This window comes from Mixophyes fleayi, unplaced genomic scaffold (genome assembly GCF_038048845.1).
Source record: "Mixophyes fleayi isolate aMixFle1 unplaced genomic scaffold, aMixFle1.hap1 Scaffold_54, whole genome shotgun sequence".
Taxonomy (NCBI): Eukaryota; Metazoa; Chordata; class Amphibia; order Anura; family Limnodynastidae; genus Mixophyes; species Mixophyes fleayi.
Genome location: NW_027448234.1, coordinates 6,180 through 28,998, shown reverse-complemented (window position 1 = coordinate 28,998; position 22,819 = coordinate 6,180). Strand labels below are relative to the sequence as shown.

The following is a 22,819-nucleotide window of genomic DNA, read 5'->3' as shown; positions in this document are numbered from 1 at the left end:
TATAGCAATCGGATTATATATGTCTTTATACTCAGGGGTAAATGTACTATGGTCCAATTTTTTTCAACTCGCCGGAAATCGGCGAGTTTACAGCTAAGATTTAAAGTGGCGATGGCTTGTAAAGGCAAACTTGCCTTTACAAGCCATCGCCGCTTTAAATTTTCAATGCAAAGTCACCGATTTCCAGCGAGTTGAAAAAAATCACAGCATCATACATTTACCCCTCAGTGTCGTTATTAAAAGCATCGGATTAACCATTACCACCAGTGTCAGTAATATGTATTTCTGACTTGTCATGGAAGAGGTATTAGAGGACTTTTTGCTGGATTGTGTGGACAGATTTACCTCTTCTATGTAGCTTTAAAATATTATGCTGGGTCAGGTGTACAGGTCGCATTATTAGATTGATGTGTCATAAAGATTAAGTAGTAACAAGTCCTAAGTGACAAATAATTTAAAGATATGCAATGGATGGCCTCATATTCACTGTATTTTTGGTCTTTTTATTCCAATATATTGCAGTATCAGTTTTTTTATATATGTACTTACAAGCTTTGTATAAGCTAATAAATTGTTAGATACCAAGCTTTGCGCTATTTCTGCACTTTCCATTTTGTTATTGTGTTTTAGCAGGATCCAGAACCTGCGCAGATCCCTTTCTTGTTAGTCAAAAGCTAGAATCTTCCTGTATCAATGTGACAGTAGCCCCTCCCCCCCTCCTCACATTAGGTCAATGCCCCCATCACATATAGTCCTGCCCTCACCTACACAATCACACGGGTGGACAGGTCACTGCCTCCTACAAGATTAGCACACTCACCTCCTAAAATACATTTTTTTAGCCCTATTTCATACACAGCTGCTCTGTGATCTGCTGTTGTGTCCACAGGAAGTTATTCTGAGACACTCTAGATAGTAGTCACAACCTAACAATGAAAAAGCAGTTTTTCTGGGCTTCAAGTTCACAAACTAATAGAATTTTGTTAACATATGGACTCTAAGTCATACGTGGAGACACCATTTAAAGCTCAGGTCCCACCTGTATATCCCTAGAACTTCTGAAATCTTGAATGTGTGACCACTGTTTCGATAAAATGTCTTTTTACTTTGTTTAGCAAACTGTAGTGAACAGGTTTTGGTCTAGGTACATTACAAACAAGAACTGACTGTAAAATGAAATGCAAAATACTGGATTTATTCCTTTTCATTATCTTGTTTAACATTTTGTATTATTTTCAAATGTCCCAGAAGCTAACACAGCTGGACCTGTATTTATACATTACATGATCACTGTACATTATTAGTTGATTCTGTCACATATATTCATGTGTTTATGCAAAAGGGTGTGCTGCGACCATTTGTGCCTGGAAGAGAGATTATGAGCCCAACAGACTCCATAATGCGCCATGCTCTCTCCCGGACGGCTTCCTCGTGGGCCGGTCTCTAATACCAGAGGAGCTGTAAGGGGAGGGGCCAGGGAGATTTTTTTTCTACACACTTAGTGCATATGGTACCATGTAATGTGTACATAAAACAGGAGTCTAGAACCAGGTGACTCTATAAGGCAACAGCTAAAAATACCTGAACTCCGTTCCATACATTTGTTTTGAGTGAAGTTGGTATGAGCCTCAGGCTTGAATTGTTCTTGTGGGGAAGGCAAGGACTATGGCAATGCTCACAGACAGACAACACGAGAGAAACACAGGATGGAGCATTGGTAGAAAACATGGCACTGGCTGCATCAATGGTCCATCCCGTGTCCTCCAAATTATTCTCCATGTGTGTTATGCTTACAGGGCTTTGCAAGGCTTGTTTGAAATGCATATACATAATTGCCGTATCGTCTTCTCCTCCTACAGGTCCTACACATTAAGTCACCTTATCAGCTTGGATAGACCAACGCCAGGGCCATGTGGATCGTGGTGCTGGTTCTCGGCCTGACTGCTGTCTTGTTTTCCCTGCTGGATGTCTGGTATTTTGTCCGTGCCTTCTTGGCGGTCCTGAAAGCTCGCCTGCAGCCCGTTGTGAAGGACCTCCTGAAGGAACATACGTTCTCCGGCCTGGTTCTGCCCCATGACCTAGACTTCCTGCTGCACATGAACAACTCCCGTTACCTCCGTGAGGCCGACTTCGCCTGGTTGTCTTTCTTCACCCGCAGTGGGCTCTTTGGGGCGATACACTCCTTAGGAGCCGGCATGGTGATGGCTGCTTGCACAGTGCGGTACAGGCGCTCACTTCGCCTGCTGGAGGCCTTCGAGATCCGCACGCGCCTGCTCTGCTGGGATGACAAGGCCTTCTACGTGGAGCAACGCTTTGTAGCCCCATCGGATGGCTTTGTCTGCGCTGTACTGCTAAGCCGCCAGCACATTCTGGGAAACTCCCCCGATAAAGTGGTACAGACCATGTGTAAGAGAAAGGTAAGGACTGTGATGAGTACAATGTTATAATATAATGCAAAGTTTATTTAGAACACTTTGATCAAGGCGGAGAGCATTTAAAGATCTCAGTACAAGCAATTGAGTATATGTTGTAGGGGTGGTATAATAATCTTTGCATGGCAGGGGAGCTCTAAGAAATAAATATAATATTTACGGTAATTGTATTCTAGGATTGAGCCGTTATGAGAAGCTCAACTATAGACTGCTTTAGTTGGTGAACATGCGTGTGTTTTTAGTGTATCGTACTTGGTGCTGGTTTTACATTCTTACATATTTCTAATGTAAAATGTGTCCGCTGACTTTTGTGTGTTGTCAGAACAGATCTGATTTCCTAGATACCGTCTCCCAACTGGACACTGCAGTGACAGTGGCAATGACCCTCCAGCTTCTGAACTGTACAGGGTCCAGGCTCTGATTCAGTTAATTCCCAGCACCGCAGCTTCAGTGTATGAAATTAGTGTACATGTCATATTATATATATATATATATATATGCATAATTTTAGCATGGACATGACCTGCACATACTATATCCTGCAACTTATATTATGTTTAACTGTTTAATTCCTAAGTATGAATATATGTTGTTATGGAAACAACTTTTTTTTTTATCATGTATCGCTCGTCCTTGTGAATTGGGCAGAATAGGACATTCTGTAGACAATCATGTCATCATAATGCTCACAGCAGTGCAGAGTCAGACTGCCACAGTCACAGACTGAGAGTTATATAGTGGAAGGAGCAGGGTCCTCAGCCGCACAGAGTATATCAGGAGATGAGTGATGCATTAGTGAATACAGGGCTGCATGTGACAGGGGCAGTGACATGATGTGAGGAGGGAATAGAGGCAGCAGGAAGCCACAGACTGATAGTTATATAGTGGAAGGAGCAGGGTCCTCCAACAACACAGTGTAGTCACGTCTATGATATATCCCCAAAGAGCTGTTTAAGTCAAAATACTCCCGTTGGTTATAATGCTATCCATCAGTACGGTCTTCTTTCACGTTTTTGGATGTATAAAATTGCCACGAAGGGCGCAGAGGGTGAATATATGCAGCAGCTGGAGAAGCTCAGTGTGGGGTGAAGACCGATGGTTCCTTTTGCTGTAAAACGTTTCTTTGTGATGTCTCCTCAGGTGGAGTCTCCGGAGTTCCCAGACGAGGTCCTGCACTGGATCGATTACAATGACAACAGCAGCCAGAAGCTGAGAGCAGAGAGTGGGGTGTCTGACAGCAATAAAGATCAGTAACGAAGCTGCCCCAACCCTGGTATCTGTCCCCGTTACACCCGCTGAACCTGCATAGGGCCCAGTGCAGCTAGTTTAGGATTGTTACCCAGTTCTAGAAGTGTTAGCTCTTTGCTCCAGAACTGTATGATGAATTCTGTATCATTCCCTGTCAGTGAAGCTCAGGTAGAATGATGTCTGCTTTATACAGGGTACTGTGTAATACAGGGGGAAGCTTCTCCCTATACGAAGAAATGTATCTTAGTATTTTGTATTGTGTATTTTATTTATTTAGTAACAATGCATGTTCAACATCCAACACACTGCAAAAGCACCGCATGACAGCCCTGCGTCATGTTACATAGGTGTACATCTACAGTCATAGCTCTTCTTGGGAACCTGTGGTTTTATTACAAAGACCCATATAGATGAGAAACGGGTTTTACGCTAACAACTGTTATACCAAAAACATGAAAAACACAACATAGCATGTGATTGGTGGGTACAGTCACATGGGCCTGATGATATCCCTGTAACAGCCTGGGGGGAGGGGGAGGGGGGGGTGGGCAATCAGTTATTGTTGGAAATAAAATTACAGTTACTTTCAATAGAAGGAATGTCTTTAACAATGTGAAAAAAGGGAGGGGTACCAGCAGCAATGTGAGTAAAGACAGGGATAATATTTAAATATAATTCTACAAATCACTTTCCCGAGCGGTCTTACATTTGCTGGATGCCAATGATATATCGCCAGAGACCTGTTTAAGTCACGATACTGAAAGTACCAACTGTGCAATAGATAAGGCACCTAAAATGTATTACTGTCCAATCACTGATGCTGAGGAACGTAGCGATACCTGTAAGCCATGTATTGCTAAACAGAAATATGACATTATTATTGTATGAAATGTTTACATTTATATTAAATATTATTTAATATATTTATCTTGGCTTTATGCTATAAAAAGTCATCCTACTAAAGAACCTTTTTCTTCTATGTATTTATTACTATGAATTGATGTGGCTCAGATAAAATCCAAATATCATTCATAGGCTCCAATTGAACAGGTCTCCTTGGAGCAAACCAAAAAAAGTAGATTGCTTGTCTATCATTAAACAAAGCATCTCCCAAACACAGTAGTACCATTGTTTTATATTTTTACTATTCATTGTTTTATGTGCCTGTTGTGCATGGCTTTAAAAAGACAGCCTGGTTTAAAGGGATTTTCACTGTAAATATGATTGTGTTTAATCCCCTCTCTGTTCCCAGTAATAATACTTTTATACAGCCATATGTAAGCGCTGAGAGCTCTGCCAGTTACCTTCAGCGCTGTTCGGCTCTCGCAGCCGCAGGAGAGATCTGACAAAGCCACCGCTATGGTTTTCTGTTACATACGCTGCAGAGAAAACCATAGGCAGATGTCCTGGCTATCTGTAAGTGCTGCAGAACCAGCGAGCTGTGGGCCCCTCTGGTATTTATATCTCGATAGTCCTTGTGAGCAATGACCAGTTCAAAGAAACGCGGTGGGAGCTGAGAGCCGAGGACTCTCCGCACAGCGGTTTAATAGAGCGCTGTAAAAGCTCTTCCATAAGTTCTATGGAAGGTTTATGAATGTCTTATAGTTGGCTCATTGTAAGTGAGCAGGATTCACTGCGAGACGGTTCTACAAACATAGACAAACCCTTTCAATGAATTGGCAAATTAAGTGAATTAAAAACCTTTCTGCGGGTGAATTAATAGGCAAAGTTTACATGTTGCATTTCACCAAAACATGACAATTTATTTCTAACACTTGAATATATAGTAGATATATATAGTAGATTGTTTTGTTTTATTGGCAGAGGAGAAGTAAACAACATTTTGCTCTGGAGCTGATCAATAAGATTATAAATCATATACATTGTTTTCCAGTCCTCAGGGGGAGGAGGGTACGATTCTTCATTCCAATTCAAGTTATGAAGAAAAACAATTAATCAGTCTACTGTATGTGTAACTAGCACATTTTTTACAAATAGTTAACGATAGGATACACATGTATGTCAAAGTTAGGAGCATATTGGCAATGGTATCTCACCAGAAGTAGCATTTACAATTGGTGGGAAAAGTCATAGAAATTCTAAACCTGATGTCATCATTTTTATTTTCAATTTTGATAAAGCTAAGATATACTTCCAGCCATGAAGAACTTTGATATATCTCTTGGACATAGTAATCTCCTTCACAATGCTTAGCTCTCTGATATTTTTCAATTGGAAAAGTGAGACACGGATGGATTCATAAAGCCCTTTCATATTTTCATTTAGGAACAGAATGCTGTAAACAGTTACATGATCCTAGTTCTTCCATATATGGCAACGTGAAGGGATCAGGAGTCTCAATTCTAGAATATTACTGATTCTAGTTTTACATTTCCAGCGGAAGATGGAAAACAGTACACCTGGAAGCCCTAACCATACCCCTGTAGGGTACCAATGCAATCTTCATAAAACAGAAGTGGCTGATTAAAAAGAATATAAAAATTCACATCAAAATAGATGTAAAAAAATAATTTTACAAGAAAGTTCTGGAAAAAAAAAAAGGAGTTTTCTCCCTAAGGAATCCTCATCCCAAGATGACAATTTGGTGGGGAACATGCTCTTATCTGACAGTGACCAATGAGAAATAAGGCTCCCAGGAATGAAAAAAATATTTTAACCTGATTTCTCCTTTAAAAGTTGATTAAAATGTAAGCCTTCTGTAAACCACTTTGCCCAGCACTAGCTGCAATTGTTATTCTATTACCTTATATATCAAGTATTCTCCGCACTTTTTAGATTGTAAGCTCAATTGGCAAAAAGTAAACTGAATGGCATTGTAAGTAATTTGTGTTATGATCCCCTAATGTACAGCACAGCATAATATGTAGGCATTTTTTTAAATAAATAATAATAATTCTAATAATAACGAAAAGTAAATACAAATAAAAGGGTATAAAAACTATATAATGTGTTTATCTGTATGTCTGCATCAATGTGTGAGTGTGTGTCTCTGTCTGCTTGAGTGGATTTTTCCATATACATGTTTGTGCATCAGTGTGCTATATTAGAAGTTCATTTGTGTAACATATTGTATGTCTTGTTATTAAGTTTTGTAAATAAACCTTGGAAATTTTTTGCAGATTAATTAAATTTAATCTAGCGTGTTCTCTGTGATTCTTTGTGAACTCACGAAGCCCAGGGAGGCTCATGCTACATGTGTATGTGATTTAAGTGTGAAACATTAATAAGTCTGAGTATGTGATGACAAGGGCCTAGATGACATCTCCTAATACATGGCGTGTCCCTTCTGTGATTTAACGCAGATATCAGCCCTTGTCTACTGACTTGGCAGGTCAGCTCACACAATACACTGTCACCAAAGGTACTCTGTACTAACGGAACATAGATTCCTGCTTATTATTCCTAACACAAGAGTCCCTCATCAAACTGCATCTCCCCCACTTTTTTTTATTTTTTATTTATTTATTGAAGCCCGAGGTGCGTGCTCCAAATCACCCAGTGCAGTCTGTGACTGTGCTGGGGGCTTGGGTAATTGTACCCTTCCCAAAAGGGAAAGGGCCCCATTTCTTCCTTATGCATCAGGAGCCAAAAGGCCCAAGAGAGGGAAAAAAGAAAAATAAATCTTCAGGCCCTCCTTCACCAAAACTAGGGAGAGCCCAAATGCCCATTCGGAGGCAAGTGTCTTCAGGACCACCTCCGTCGCAAGGCTCGGGCGGTCCTCTTTCCCCAAGGTTGGCTCTTCAGCTCACATGAAAAGTGCTTTGTGATAAGTGCTATGTGTCCAATAAATAAGTAAATGCCCAAAGGCCCCAGCCTAGTGGCCAATGGGTTTCAAAAATGTTCTGGTCCAGCCAAAAGGCCAGGACCAAGAAATAAAAGTGATGAAGGGAGGTTATAAGTGCTCAGTGCTCGTGTCGTACTCTGTTCACAGTGAGGGTGCTGCAGGTTCCCCATCACCAGTGAATTTTCAGGCACCCCTGGCTGCCTTTAAACCAGGGGCACATCAGCACCCCGGGCTCCAGACACTACCAGCCTTTTGGTCAGAGGACCAGGCAATGGCCCATCGCCTAAAGGGGGTGCCTTTAAACACCTACTACATACAGAGGCTTCCACAACTAATCTTAGCCAAACCCCCCCCCCCTCCCCCCTTGCCTTACCTCAGATGCTCTTTACTCCAGCTCTCTAGAGCTTGCATTCTATCTAATATTAATGTCACTTTTATGTTCACCTCACCTACCCCAGCAAATACATGACATCACTTCAATACACACACAATATAGCATATGTTGTATAATTAACATTGTATTACAAATAACATTCATATATCACAGGGATAAGCAAGGTTATTTGATTTAGACCTTGTCCTCAAGAACAGAATCAGACACTGCTCACAATAGGCTAAATAACATACAACTAGAGGTCCAAAGACTGGCTTGCCCTGAAGGTAACAGCGAACAATAGCCTATTACCCATTAATCTAACACAGTATCACTGACCTGGCCTACAAAGCTTAACTTTATTACCCTCCACATTCCTCACACAGCGATACATTTACAATAGATAGCAACATAAATTACAGGTTACAATTTTACACAACGGTGCCTTAAGCTGGGTACACACTACACTGTTTTCGTCCAATAATCGGCTCAAACAGCCGACATATGACCGCTCGTTCAAAAGTCGGGTCAGTGTGTGCAGTGACACGATGGTCGAAAGTCTGCCCAAATGGACGATTGTCGCCTCATTTGGTTGGTCGTACCGTTTAATATTTTCGTTCCAATCTCGTTTCCGCTGTGTAGTGTGTATAAACTTCCGACCGATCCACAACTGTGAGTACGAAATTACAGTAATTGCTCACGACAACATGGCTGTAAAAAGTCGCTAAAGGGACGTCCACTCTTCCTTTTATCGTCCTAAACAAGGCTAGTGTGTATGCAGTCCGTGGACCGAGCGATCAGACCATCGGTCGCATGTAAAATCGCTCGGCATAAAAAGTTGGTCGAAATTTCTGTAGTGTGTACCCAGCTTTACTCATAGAAGTCAGTGCATCTAGACTATATCTACTTGCAGATTGCAAATGGCACATTTTACCATTTAGACTACAACATGTGACTTATACCAGCCAAGTATTAAATACATATTATTAACACAGTACTTGACAATAACATATTTCTAAGGTAAACCTATCACAACATTGGCGTGCTGTATATTCACAATATATAGCAACATTCGTGATGCAACTTTAAAACACATGTACTGTATTAACCACTAGATAACGTGGGCCCTAGCAGCTCACAGATATTTGCTTTCATAAAACTGTTGTGTGCAAAGATGATTTAGGCTAATAATATTTTATTGTTATTTGCAACTTGAACAATTATATAAGGAAAACTGTCAGACAAAGAAAACTAAGCACAGTTCTGGTAAGAGGATGCTGATGTCAATACTCTGCATGGGGGGGGGGGTAATTTGCACAAGGGCAAAGTTAACATTAAATACTCAAAATAAATTGTAGAAAATATGTGACACATTGGGGCAAACAAGCTGTCAGTGCTGAACGAGCAATGTCCAAGCATAGCTCTATATATTAAATATGACATGGTCATTTCACAATCATACATGAATCAGCGTATATTCAGCTAATGTAACACATACAAGTTTTGTTTTACCAACTTCTTTGTAACCCTGCAAAATATTGAAGCACAGCTGTAGAAATGGGCAGAAATATGAAGCTTGCTGAGTCACTGCTGAACAGGCAGAACATGTGATCCTATTTGTATACTGTGAAACTGCTTCATTTTAACAATAAACAATGTTTCTGTAGAATGCCCCATTTACCTTCATTGTGCTTGGTTGTACTGCTTGACATGTTTACCTGGGAGGGCTTGATGGTAAACAGAAGACAAATTGACTTCTAGAATTGTGCCACAATGGAATTATGGGCTTTGCCAAAACGCCTTCTCCTATGTTATGAATGGCAAGATAGTTTAAACAGCATGTTGTTTGTGCAATCTCGCCTCTCACAACTACCTCTTTTGGTTTGGCTGTTTTGATGGCGGTTTGTCAAACCTCTGCTTTGTAAATCTGATGGTTTGTATTTTTATCATCTTAAAAATTGTGATGGCTATTTGTTAAATGGTGGTTTTCAGGATGGTTTGGTCTTTAGTAGAGATGGTTTTGGATTTGGATCTGTATTAACTTTGTGTTTTGGTTTTTCGTTTTGGTTTTGGCAAAACCGCCCTCATGTATTTTGATTTTGGTTTTGAATCTGTATTTTTTGGGAAAATTGCTAAAATATGCAAAAATCACATAATTTGGCTCTTTTTTGTTTCTACCGTATTATTAAACCTCAATAACACTAATTTCCAGTCATTTCCAGTCAAATTTGACCACCTCATAGGTCACAATATTATTTTTATACACTATCTGCCAAAGACTGCAGCGAGCTGGGTGGATGCTAAGTGACAGAGCAATGACACAAACACATAGCAGTTCATAGCTCATCTAGGAAACATTGCCACACAGCAGTGGCAGAAAAGTAAAGTGGTGCAAGATGGAATTGTCTTTCAGCCCACCCACCCACCCATATGTTAAAAAGGTTTAACTCACTCAGAAACAGGAGGGATAGCAGGAACAGTTTAACAAACCAAGCACTTCAGCAACAAGGAGTGCCACTTTTGTGGCTGAAGTCCTTGGTTTGTTTGGACCCCCACAAAACAAGCTACCAATGGACTAAAAGCAGCTAAGCTAACAGTGCTGTCAATGAACTCTACAGTGGCAAGTCATGCACCAGTGGTAGCAGTTCTTGACAGTGATAAGAAGAAGGCCATTGTCATGTCTGGGCATAAGACCAAAAAATCCACCTCTTATGTGTTTAATTATTCTGATCCTGACAACAGTTGGATATCCATTTATAACATTTGTAAAGCCACAGTCAGTAGAGGTAGGGACCTTAACCATCTAGGAACCTCATCCATGTTACACCATTTAAAGCGAGTTCATGGCAAGCTCTTGGGAAACTCAGAAACTTATGCTAAAAAAATAACAACAAGCAGTCCAGCCTCAGCTAGTTCCTTTCTCTCAGCTAGATCCCACCACCTGCAATCTACCCCACCAACACCTTCATTATCAATATCTTCACTAGTGATTGGAGTTAGTCCTGCATCCAAGTTGCTAAGGCGAGATGACTCCTCCTCTACCCAGGATTCCTCAGAAGAATCCTTGAGTTTTAGGCCCGCTGCTGTTCCTGCTGCTGGGGGTAGATCTTTAACCCAGACACAAACCAAGAAGAAGACTATCAGTAGTTTAGAACAATTGACTATTAAACAAGCCTTTGCAAGAGGATGGAAGTATGACAGTTGTCAACCAGTTGCAAAGCGGATTACAGGCACCATGGCAACTATGCTAGTATTAGATCTGCATCCAATATCCACCATTAATGCACCAGGTTTTAGACAGTCAATTGAGGTGTCCCTGTTACCAAATTACATCTCAACACCATTTTTTTAGACAAACAATTTCTCACCTGTACCAGGAGATTACAAAAAGAGAAAATTATTGGGCTACAAAATGCCATTCTAGTCACTATACACTTAACCACAGATATGTGGACAGGCGGAACTGTGAAAACTAAGGATTTAGTAGATGACATAAAAGGACTAGTATAATCATGACTGGTGCCAACAGCTGGTTGCCATATCAATGGTGCTGAGCTATGGCACTGGAGACTGACAAGAGCACTGCTACCCCTTCTGTTTCTGTGTGAGCAATGGCACTTGAGACTAGAGAGTGACAAGAACACTGCTACCCATTCTGTTTCTGTGTGAGCAATGGCACTGAGACTGGAGAGTGACAAAAACACTGCCAACCCCCCTGTTTTCTTTCTGTATGAGAAATGGCACAGAGCAATGGCACTGGATACTGATAAGAATACTGCCACCCCTCCTGTTTCTCTATGAGCAATGGCACAGAGCAATGGCACTGGATACTGATAAGAACACTGCCACCCCTCCTGTTTTTGTGTGAGCAATGGCACAGAGCAATGTCATTGGAGACTGCCAAGAACGATGATAAACCTCCTGTGTCTGTTTGAGGAAAGGAGTTGGATCTCCATGGAGGGAGGTATTTATGGAATTGAAAACTCGCGAGATCTGACTATGCACCAATGACATTTTGCCTCGATTTCAGTTCTGAGGACGCTGGGAAATACCGAGATGGCTCCGCTCGGTACTCGAATTGGTAAAGTTCGGGGGTAGCTCGGTTTTCAAAGAACCGAGCATGAACATCCCTAGTCTTTAGTAAATTGGTTTTAAAACCTTTTTAGTAAATCTAGCCCAGTGTGCTCTATGCCATGCACCCATACACGCCAGAATGTGGCTTGATGATGTGGCAGATCTGTTGTGCCTCCTTTCCACATACTTACCCTTCTGGATCTCATTCAAAAATTGACCTCCGCTGACACACCTACCTCTCACTTACCATTTATGATCACTTTATGAGAGTCTGTAATTTGATAGAGAATTGCATAAGGCAGCCATCTATCAGATTCTTCCAGTATATTCAATTTACTCCTATATAGTTCACTGCTGACCCCACACAGCCTGATCCAGTTCAGCCCCTTAGACACATTCTGCCAATAGAGGTTTAACTCAAAGGGTCTTATCTCAACATTTTCTAGGTTACTATTATCTCATGGCCAAGCTTTGAAGGGCTCATATGAAATTAAGTGGGAGGAGGTCATTGGTGTTTCAGTACCACAGAAACTGTTGATCTCTTGGGATTTTTACACACAACAGTCTCAAGAGTTTATAGAGAACAGTGCTTAAAACCAGAGCGGCAGTTATGTGGGTGGAAACGCCTTGTTAATGAGAGACGTCAGAAGGGAATGGCCAGCCTGGTTCAAGTTGACAGGAAGGCGACCTGAATTTTGAGGCTAGTCTAGTCGACCTCACTCGTTACAAAGTGTGAAGTAAGTGGCCAGAGCAAACATTTACTGTGGTTTACTTATATAATGAAATATAAATATAATGTATTTATATTTATTTTGAGAGCATGTTCTTTTTGTATTTTTACAAAAATAATGTCGTAACTATTTTTATGGCTAAAGATAACTGATTGCAAAAACATATTCTGAAGTTTATGGACAAACCACACTGTTCAAACGATAAAATGTGATTAAATATTTATTCACTATCAAAAATGGCTGTATCTAACAGCACTTGAGCAGTGTCTTATATAGTGGTGATATAGGACAAAAAGATGGAATGATAATGCATAGCATGTCAGTTTGCTGTGACAGCTTTGGCAATGGCCTTATGTACGAATGCTCAAATTTGTACAAAGAATTTCTGTTATCTACAAGACTGCAAGACAGTTATTCATATTTAAAGACTATGCCCCCTGCTCCTGCTTCCATTCCAAACAGTTTTGGAGAATCACTACAGAAGGATGTGACAAATATGGGGAGATTCAATTAAGTGCAAAGACCCATTGAAGCCTCACGTGATAGGTTCCTGTGCGCAAATAAAATGCTACTTATTTTGGCTTGCACCACTATGAAGTTCAGGCAAAAAAAAGCAATGTTTTAGTGCCCTAACATCCTGTGGAGACTCATCATGTGAGCCTCCAATGCAGCATTCTGCCTCCTCTAGAATGCTGAGCAGATTAAGCTAGAAGAATAAGCACTTGTGTTATGTCAGGTACTTGTTAATAATTCAGCTCAGCAAGACTGGGTACACACTATACAAAAATTATCCAGATGCGATATCCTTGACGATTTTACCAATGACTGAGTAAAAGTCCCGATCAGCATCCTGATTCATGTGTACACACGAAACACATTTTACAAGATTTACCTTCAGATCTGTGCACTACATCTGGCATAATCTTCGGCTGAAAAGATGTTTACTCTGCACACTCCATAGAGATCTATGGGCACTGCTGGTCCTCAGTGCATACACACTGCAGATCGGCACAACATCGTTCCATCGTTGAACAAGATTTTTAGTTCAGTTTAGAAATCAAATGAAAGAATACGATGTGCTTTGCAGCGAAAATCGCTCATCTTTGCTGCGTACACACTAATGCAAAATGTGGCCGAACGTCGTTTATTGTGTGATTGGCCTGAAAATCGTCTGAAAAACCTGTAGTGTGTACCCAGCCTTATTCACAGGCTTTGATATATATTAATGTCCAATAGTCATCCGCCTACAGATTAAAAAAAAAAGAAAAAAAAGTGAACTGCTTAAATTGACGTCCAAACTGATAAGCTTTTACAATAATTTCTTTGTAACTACTTTTCAAGCAATTTTTTATTATTACCTAACTTCTGAAATGTTGAAATGCTGTTGCTACAAACTTCCTGGAGTCTTGGTCTGGTGTTATTACTAGTTTTAAAAGTTTTGTTTATTGAGTGGTTTCTGTATGTATACTCTCAGCTAAAAAATATATAAATAAATAACCTAAAACTTTAGAAGAGAATTGCTTCAGCACCAATCTTTCTGCTGGGAATAACATTAACAAACCTCATCATATGTGGTTAGAATCTATTAAATCTTCTCTTGTTTTTAACAAATAACATAACAAAACTAAAACTGAGGTTTCATGTCATCGTTTTTCGTGCTCTAGTCCAAAGAGATTATGAAATATTTATTTTATTTGCCTATTGTTTTCCAGGATGCCTGTTGTTGAAGGGAGAGACAGATTTAAGGCCCAATAAACCCAAATACTAATTGTCTCATATAAAATATTTAGCAGTACCATTTACAAATATACATGGATGGGTTCCTAGGGCTTATTAGACCTGAAGATATTTCACATGAAGCAAGATCATGGGGGAATCATTTTTTCCTCTGCCCAGCAAGGCTCTTGTCTGTAAGGCTATTGAAGAACAGAAAAACTTTCATAATTACTTAGTCTATTTCATTAAAAAGGGAACATTTTTAAGATCTTTATTGAACATTTGCAAATGACCATGACTACTTCGGAGGCCTTCATTTATTCTACACACAAAACAGATTGTCTTCCTCTCCATCTATGCATATTGGCAATGCAGCCATCGTCTTTGGATGTATATTACACCCTACACTCATAGTTAAATATGTAAAGAAATGGAAAAAGACAGTTTGCTTTCTGTCTCTATAGGTCTTATCAGACTTTCTATTTTCAGCATATTGCATGTATGTACTGTATATTACATATATAAATATATTTTTAATCTTATGGACTTTAGATAGGAAAAAAGGTGTAAATAAAACAAAAAACACTTTCATGTTTCTTCTAAAAATTGTACCCTAAAATTTGACAAGATAGTTCTTGTGAGTATACTGCTGTTAAATGGTCTGACACAATTATACAAACAAATAAACGAAGTAATGCATTTTAGATTTGGAAGCATGTTTTTTTTTCTCTAGTTCCATATAGTACGCAAGTGCGGATAAGGCTGGAATTGAGTGGGCAAAAATCGGGAATCATGGTGCTCATTTTGTAGGCTTGGGAAAACATACATTCTGGCTAAAGTTCATCCGTTACCATATTTTTGTAATATCGACTCGGTGCCAAGTTACATGGCTCCTGTGCAGATCACAGGAACTGGAAGGCTGTCACTCATAGGGGTAGATTTCTTAGAAAAACGCGGTCCGCGCATTATTACAGAGCTGAGGGCAAAAATCAGCAGTAAAATTACCGTATAACGCACAGCTATTACCGTAGTAATGATAATAGAGCGCGGGACGCGTTGTTCTAAAGGACAACGCAGGAAATTCAATCTGTCCGATAGTCTGGTTCCAGGGGTAGCTTGTTAAAGTATGCTGTACAGCTGCCATCATGGCGGTACACCGACCTCTAACCAGTGCAAGGATAATAGCTTCTAACTTGATATATACCCTATTTGCTGGCGTATAAGACTACTTTTTTACCCTGAAAAACATGCCTCCAAGTGTGGGGGTCATCTTATACACCGGGTCCAGTATCGTGGGTCATCAGCGTGGCTGCGGCGAGCATCAGCAGCGATACAGGGGTGCCAGTCTTTTCGGCGTGACCGGCCCGTTCTGCTGACAGGGAGGGCAGACAGGGAGCAGGGACCAATCCAATCAGGCTTTGTATACAGCCAACAGCCAACCACAGTACTGCACCATTGTACAGTACAATACAGCATAGAAAATGTCCAGCAGTCAAACCCCTATCAACCCTATCATGGCACCAGCAAAAAGAAAAAAATATGATGCAAGTTTTAAACTTAAAGTTGTAAACTTTGCCATGGAACATAATAATTGTGCTGCTGCAAGACAATATGGAGTAACAGAAAAGATGGTTCGGGACTGGAAATCAAATGAAAAAGCATTAAAGATTATGCCAAGGGGTAAGTGTCCACTTGCTCTCTCCCTCTATTTGTTATCTTCCTTCTATCATTGACTTGTGAATTACGTTTAATAAACTTGCACTGTTTTATGTTTACTGTACATGTTTGATAACATACAGCCTTGTGACAGTTTTCCTGCATGTCATAGGCATTCAAATATAAATTAACATGTTGAAATCAAATCTGATGTTCTTTTACGTTTTATTTGGTGTGTGGAAGGTGTGCGGAAGAGGGGGTAGTCTTATACGGCGAGTATATAACAAACTCTATATTTTGAGTGGAAATGTTGGGGGTCGTCTTATACGCCCAGTCGTCTTATACGCCGGCAAATACGGTATTTACATACAGATGCTAGATAAAGAACACCACTCTTTGTTTATGGAATAAAAGGACTAAGCTCCTCCCCCAGCCTACTTATCCCCCTTTCACATAAGGAAGCTCAGTTTGAAAGTAGCAATACATGCAGAAAATATCTAGAATAAACAAACATGTCTGAACCGAGGACGGATTACCACCCAACTGAGAAAATAACAAAGGGTTATTTCGGGAGTGGGGAGGAAATCAGTAAAATGGATTTAATGGCAATTACAAAATAACATTTTCTAATTCTGATGGACATTCTAGAAACTGAAAGTAGGGATGTCCAAAAGACTATAGTTATGGAAACGAGAGGAGATGGCTACAGTACCTTTCTGCCAACAATCCAAGAAAATGTAGTGAGATTGTGAAAGGTGGATCAAGTGGACAACCAACACACCTCTTTGAATGAGAGATATCTAGAAAATTTTCAGAAAGGTTAGAACTGCTCTTCCTGAAGAGCTGATCAGGCCAAAATTAAATTTAGCCAACAAAAGAAGACTGCTACAGCAGAAACCTGTACCTTTAGAGAGCTTACGGACAGGCCTTGAATAAGACAGGCTTTCTTTTGAACTGCATAGTCTTTGTTACACATTCTGAGAGGCCCATACAGAATAAGGACTAGCCAATAACACCAGGCCCTTGAGATTGTGATGGTCTAAGAGATCCTCCACAAAGAGGTCAGGGTGCAGCGTGAGCTAACAGGGCTGATCCATCACCAAAGACCAAAACTCAAATACCAGACTCTCCTAGGACACTTCAGAGCCAAGGGTCCATGAGGTTCATGTAAAACCAACTAATTAAAGACCTCTGAATGTGGAGACCACTCTTCTAGGTCCACGATTTGTCGACTGAGGAACTTTTACCCTGTGGATGAAGGTGGTTAAGAGAGTTGCTCCAGCCTCGTTGGCCTACTTTAAGATTCTTTCAGTTTCTGCCACTACTAGGATGATAATCATGCCACCCTGATGATTGATTGCTATCAGAAGCTGTAGGAATCAGAGGCCAGGGGATCCTAATTATTTTCTACCCAGGACGGGTAATGAGAATATTAAATTTAGTAAAGCCCTTCTTTTTTGACATTGAAGATTAAAGGCAGTGTGGGAAGGTCTGACTGGATACGAACAGACTTATGCCACAGGAGGTGACCCCACTCTCTAAGGACTCCATGAACTGAACTGAGTTCTATCCCATTTACAATGTTCATGGCGTGTACTTCCCATGTCAGAATCGACATGTGTTGACTTCCAAACAACAATCTGAAAATTTGGGCTAACTGATGAGGTGACAAATGCAGAGTACAAACGTGAACCTGGGCAAATGTGATTATAAAGACCATGGCCCCGTAAAGGGTAAAGACCTAGCAGTTAATGGCAGTTCTTGGAATATGCAAGGAAGGCCTCAATCTCCTTGGAAAGAAGAAACGCCCAGTAAAGACAGGTGTCTATAGAAATCCCAGGAAGTGCATCCTCGTAGTAGGAATGAGAGAGAACTTGGAAAAGTTCTCAATCCACCGATGCCTCTGCAACTCTGACAGAGAGATCTAGACATGGATGTTCAGAATGTTCTGTGGGGGTGTTTTGATCATCAGTGCAGAATGGCAACACCCTTCCTGAGAAGGTGAGTTGTAAAGACAAACATCATATTGTGAACACTGTGGGGACTGAACTTCCGGGTGAAAGATGGACCACTGCCCAAATCTCAAGGTTTTTTGTTTCCCTCCCAAATCAGGACATAAAAGTTAGGTGGCATGAGACACTCTACCTTGAAATGCTCTTGTATGAGGAGGGAAACTTATTTGAAGACTATGAAAATTAAAATGAAATAAAACTCAAACAACGTTGTTAAAGTATAACCCGGAAAAATGACCTAAGCCAGCAAGAAGAAAATAGATGCATTCACTAAAAGGACAAGAGCCCACTAATTATTCCTGGCTCAGTGAAGTCCAGCACATATCATTGCCAGGGCCCAGGGGTCCACAAGAGGCTCTTTCTACATCCCCTATCTCAGTGTTGGCTAACCTGTGACACTCCAGGTGTTGTGAAACTACAAGTCCCAGCATGCTTTGCCAATACATAGCAGCTTATTGCTGGATGGGTATGCTGGGACTTGTAGTTTCACAACACCTGGAGTGTCACAGGTTAGCCAACACTGCCCTATCTGAATCGGTCTTCTACTGGATGAGGGGATATGGCAGGTAGAAAATACTTGGGACGATAATTTTTTAATTAATCAGAAGGGATTTTTACTTTCCATGTTTGGCCAAGGCAAACTTGGAGCTTCAATTGCCTGACAATTTTTGCCTCACAACTCAAAACAAAAAAATCTTAAGTTTTATGCACATTAACTTGCCCCCTACCCTTTGTTTTCATGTATGCATTTATTTTGTCAACTTATATATAATTGTTTTATGCATATCCAGTTTTTCCCACTGTCTGGTGCTGCAGAGCACTGTGGCGCTTTGCAAATCAATAATAATAATAATATTAAAATAATTATTGGGGTAAGAAGGTGCTCCTGCCTCCTGTAGTTTAATATATAAACCTTATCCAGCGATTGGCCAAAACAAACCTCTCCTTCATAAGGGAGTGAGAGTAAAGACTTCTTGGAACTGGTTTCAGTGACCAGACAGAAAGTCCTATATGCTGCCACAGAATGTGCCAAGGCATCGACCTGAATCATAGGCTGTGTTACCTAGATAGATGCCTGAAAGCTAAAAAAGTTCCTCCAAGGAGGAAGCCTCTGAGAGAACCTCCCTTAGTTTGTCTGCCCACTTCCCTGTAGCCTTCACCACCCAGGTGATTGAAAGTCAAAGCAAATATTGGCTTCCTCCATAGAAAAGATAAACTTAAGAGGCCCCTCCTTAAAACCATCTGGAACTGGTCAGTTCTCAATATTTCACAATTCTCCTAGGCATGCCATGGCTCTTGCTGCATGTTCCTAGCATTAACCGGACTGATAAAACAGTGAGCTTTTTGTCTAAATACCGCAACCAACATTGTCATTGAATTTGACAAGCCTTGCTATGGTCTGTCATATTTACTGTGATGTAAAGTTAATGCAGGCAATGCAGGAGTTCCTATTATTTTTTTTTCAAATACTATAGAGCTTTGAATCAGATTACCATATGCAACTTTTATCCTCTAGGATTTTATCACAGGATTTCACTACACTGCCCAAATTGTACTCTAAATTATCAAGCTGTCAAGGAATAAGAAGAGCTTGCTGAATAGACACAATTAAACCTGGGAACTTTAGTCTAACAGCTAATCTACATGAGATGGGAGACAAGTCTGTTTCTCCTTTCAATGAGAAAGAGATCTTATGGCACCTGCCATTGTTGAAGATGTAAATGTGAGAACTCAGAAAATAATGGGATGATTTATGGAAAATATTGTGAATGTGATGACAGAAAATGCATTGATGATAAATCTGGAGAGATATTTGGTGGAGAGTATTGGGAGGATATTAAAGAAATGAGGAGCAACAAAAGTGATCATTTATTAAGGCTGAATTTCAAATAATAACGGAAGTAAGCATATAATCATCAGGGGCGAAAGGAGATTCGTCACTATTTGCATAAAAATCTGGGTGTTTACAATGGCAAATATTATTGTTATTTTCACATGATGAAAGTATTAACAGTGCAAAATAAATTACCAGATTTACTTCACTATATGTGATTATTTTTCTTTTATGTGGAACTATTACCCTGGATTTAGAGGTGTAGAGTTAAGGAACAATAAAATATTACATTTTGTAGTTTGAACATTTCATGGAGGTTGTATATATATATATATATATATATATATATATATATATATATTTGTGATTATTGACTTTGTATGTTAGAATCTAGCGCCAATTATCAATCTATCTTTTATGGTATTTGTTATTTATTTAGTGGTAATCCCATTTTGAGTGGTAGGGCTGTTGTGATTATATTAGGGTGCTCTGGGATTTTTTGTTATTTATTTAACTGTTATCCTCCAACTTTCATCACAGAATTACTTGAGAGATTATGAACCACTACCATCTTCACAAAACTAGACATCAGAAGGGCATAAATTGTGGTTGTCTACTTAGAGAATATCATGATGTACTCTGAAGGTTTGCAGATACACATAAAACATGTTCACACTGTTTTTGAGCACCTTTGTCAACATCATCTGTAAGACAAACTTTAAAATATGCTGTAGAGAAGAAAACAATGGACTTTCTGGGACATGTAGATTAAATTATTGGACCAACGGCCGGTGCCCACTGATATTAAAGCTGTCCAACTGCTATAGACGATTCATAGAGAACTTTTTCACTATTATGGTGCTCATGTTGTAACACACAAGAGTACCACTTTTCAAAAGACAGGAGCCCTTCATTAAAGTGTAAAAAATCTTCACCTCGGCATCTATCTTGATATGTCTTGACTCAAAATAATCATTCATATTAGAAGTAGACATCTTTTCTCAGCAGAGAGGAGACAAGTTGACACTTAGATTTCTCTACGCATCTCCTACTAGTAGAATCTAATTGTAGTATCAGAAATAAAGAACTTTTGCCCACTAAAGTGGCTTTTTCTGAGTGATAACATATTTTGATGGATCACACATTCTGGTTATTATTTACTTGGATCAAAAAAACATTGAATATTTGAAGACACCAGGGAGTAAATTTATCAAGTTGTGAGTTTCCAGCAGTTTACAAAGTGGAAAGATTCTAGCTATCATTTTGTAGAATGTTCTAAGTAAATGATAACTAGAATCTGATTGGTTGCTATAGGCAACATCTCCACTTCTGAAACCCACCAGAAACTCACAGCTTGATAAATTTACCCAAACCAGCATTGTTCTTTGCCGGCTTCAACTTCCGTTGTCACAGTCCGGAGACTGGATAGGAGTCCAGTGCCAGGGAGGAAGGCTGGCTAACAGGAGATGAAATGGAAGAAAGGTCAAACAAGCCGGGTTCGGTACACAGAGAGGCGTAGAAGTCCAAAGGTTGAGGCAGAAGCATAGTGGAGGGCAAGTCAAGGTCAGTACACGTGTAGTAGATGCGGGAAGACAGGAACAGCAACAGGAGCAAGAGCTAGATCACAGGCACAGAGCACAATAATCAGACACTTGAGACAGGAACTGGCCAGGTATTTTATAGGAAGTCAAGGGGTGGAGCTAAGGCATGCTGGAAGATCAGGAGATCACTGGAACTGATCTAGAACACCAAATAAAGGCAAGGAACTGTCCAGCAGTCAGAATAGCTCAGTCAGCAGAGCAGCAGTCCACGGAGGCAGAAGCCCTGGGTTTGAATCCTGACAGTACTCCTCTCCTTCCAGTACGTCCTCTGGACGTCTCAGGAGCTGGCTTACCAGGATGTCTCTGGTGAAAAAGTCCTGTCAATCTGGAGGCATGGACATTTTCTGCAGGCTCCCACAAATTTTCTTCTGGACCATATCCCCTCCATTTTACCAAAATAATGTAATCTATTTCTGTGCATTCTGGAGTCCAGGATCTCTTCAACAATAAATTCTTCTTCTCCTTCCACCATGACTGGTGGTGGTGGGGCTGAAATCCGGCCAGGGAAGGGGTTGTCTTGAAAGTGTTTGAGCAGGGAAGTATGGAATACCAGATGTATTTTTTTATAGAGGCAGGAAGATCTATGCAGAAGGCAACTTTGTCAATTTGGGATATAATTTTGAATGGCCCAATAAACTTTTGACCCAATTTTGGTGAGGGTATCCGCTGTTTAAGGTTTTTAGATAGCCAGACATTATCTCCAACATGAAAATTGGGTACATCTCTACGGTGTCTGTTGGCAGCTTGTCTGTAATGTTCCTGGGCTTCTCTCAAATTTTCAATAAGCCTTTTTTGAACTTGTTGTAATGTTCTGATTCTATTAGTCCCAGTTGGAATTGATGTGTTGATGTGGAAACCGGGAGATTTGGAATAAACGTTGGATGGAGTCCAAAGTTGGCAAAGAAAGGTGTCTGGGAAATTGAACTGTGTTCAGAGTTATTGTAAGAAAATTCAGCAGTGGGTAGAAAATTCATCCAATCATCTTGAAGGTAACTAATAAAACATCTAAAATATAGCTCAAGTGTCTGATTAGTCCTTTCAGTCTGTCCATTAGACTGTGGGTGGAAAGCCGAGGACAGATTTATTTTTATTCCCAAAGCGGTGCAAAAACTTTTCCAGAGTTTAGAAGTGAACTGAACACCTCGATCAGAAACTATGTCATCAGGGATGCCATGAAGCCTAAATATTTCCTGAATTAGAAGCTCTGCAGTCTGTTCAGCAGTGGGTACTCCTCTAGCAGGAATAAAATAAGTCATCTTAGTTAGACGGTCCACTACGACTAGATTTGTTGTCATCCCTTTCGAAGGAGGTAGATCAACTATGAAATCTATCGAGAT

The 22,819-nt window shown here is 40.2% G+C and overlaps 1 protein-coding gene across 1 annotated transcript; it reads left to right on the top strand.

Annotated features, from left to right (window-relative positions):
- The first annotated feature begins 1,837 nt into the window (after positions 1-1,837).
- Positions 1,838-4,670, top strand: LOC142134593 (protein THEM6-like). The gene is made up of 2 exons (XM_075194556.1): positions 1,838-2,417; positions 3,573-4,670. Exons 1-2 carry the CDS (start codon positions 1,911-1,913, stop codon positions 3,684-3,686), a joined length of 621 nt encoding a protein of 206 aa, XP_075050657.1. The 5' UTR covers positions 1,838-1,910; the 3' UTR covers positions 3,687-4,670.
- Positions 4,671-22,819: the final 18,149 nt, after the last annotated feature.

What these genes read in the sequence shown, in the direction of transcription:
- LOC142134593 (XM_075194556.1), top strand. Translation starts at nt 1,911, where the DNA reads ATGTGGATCGTGGTGCTGGTTCTCGGCCTGACTGCTGTCTTGTTTTCC. An exon ending in AGACCATGTGTAAGAGAAAG is followed by an intron (nt 2,418 to 3,572) that starts GTAAGGACTGTG and finishes ATGTCTCCTCAG; the next exon opens with GTGGAGTCTCCGGAGTTCCC.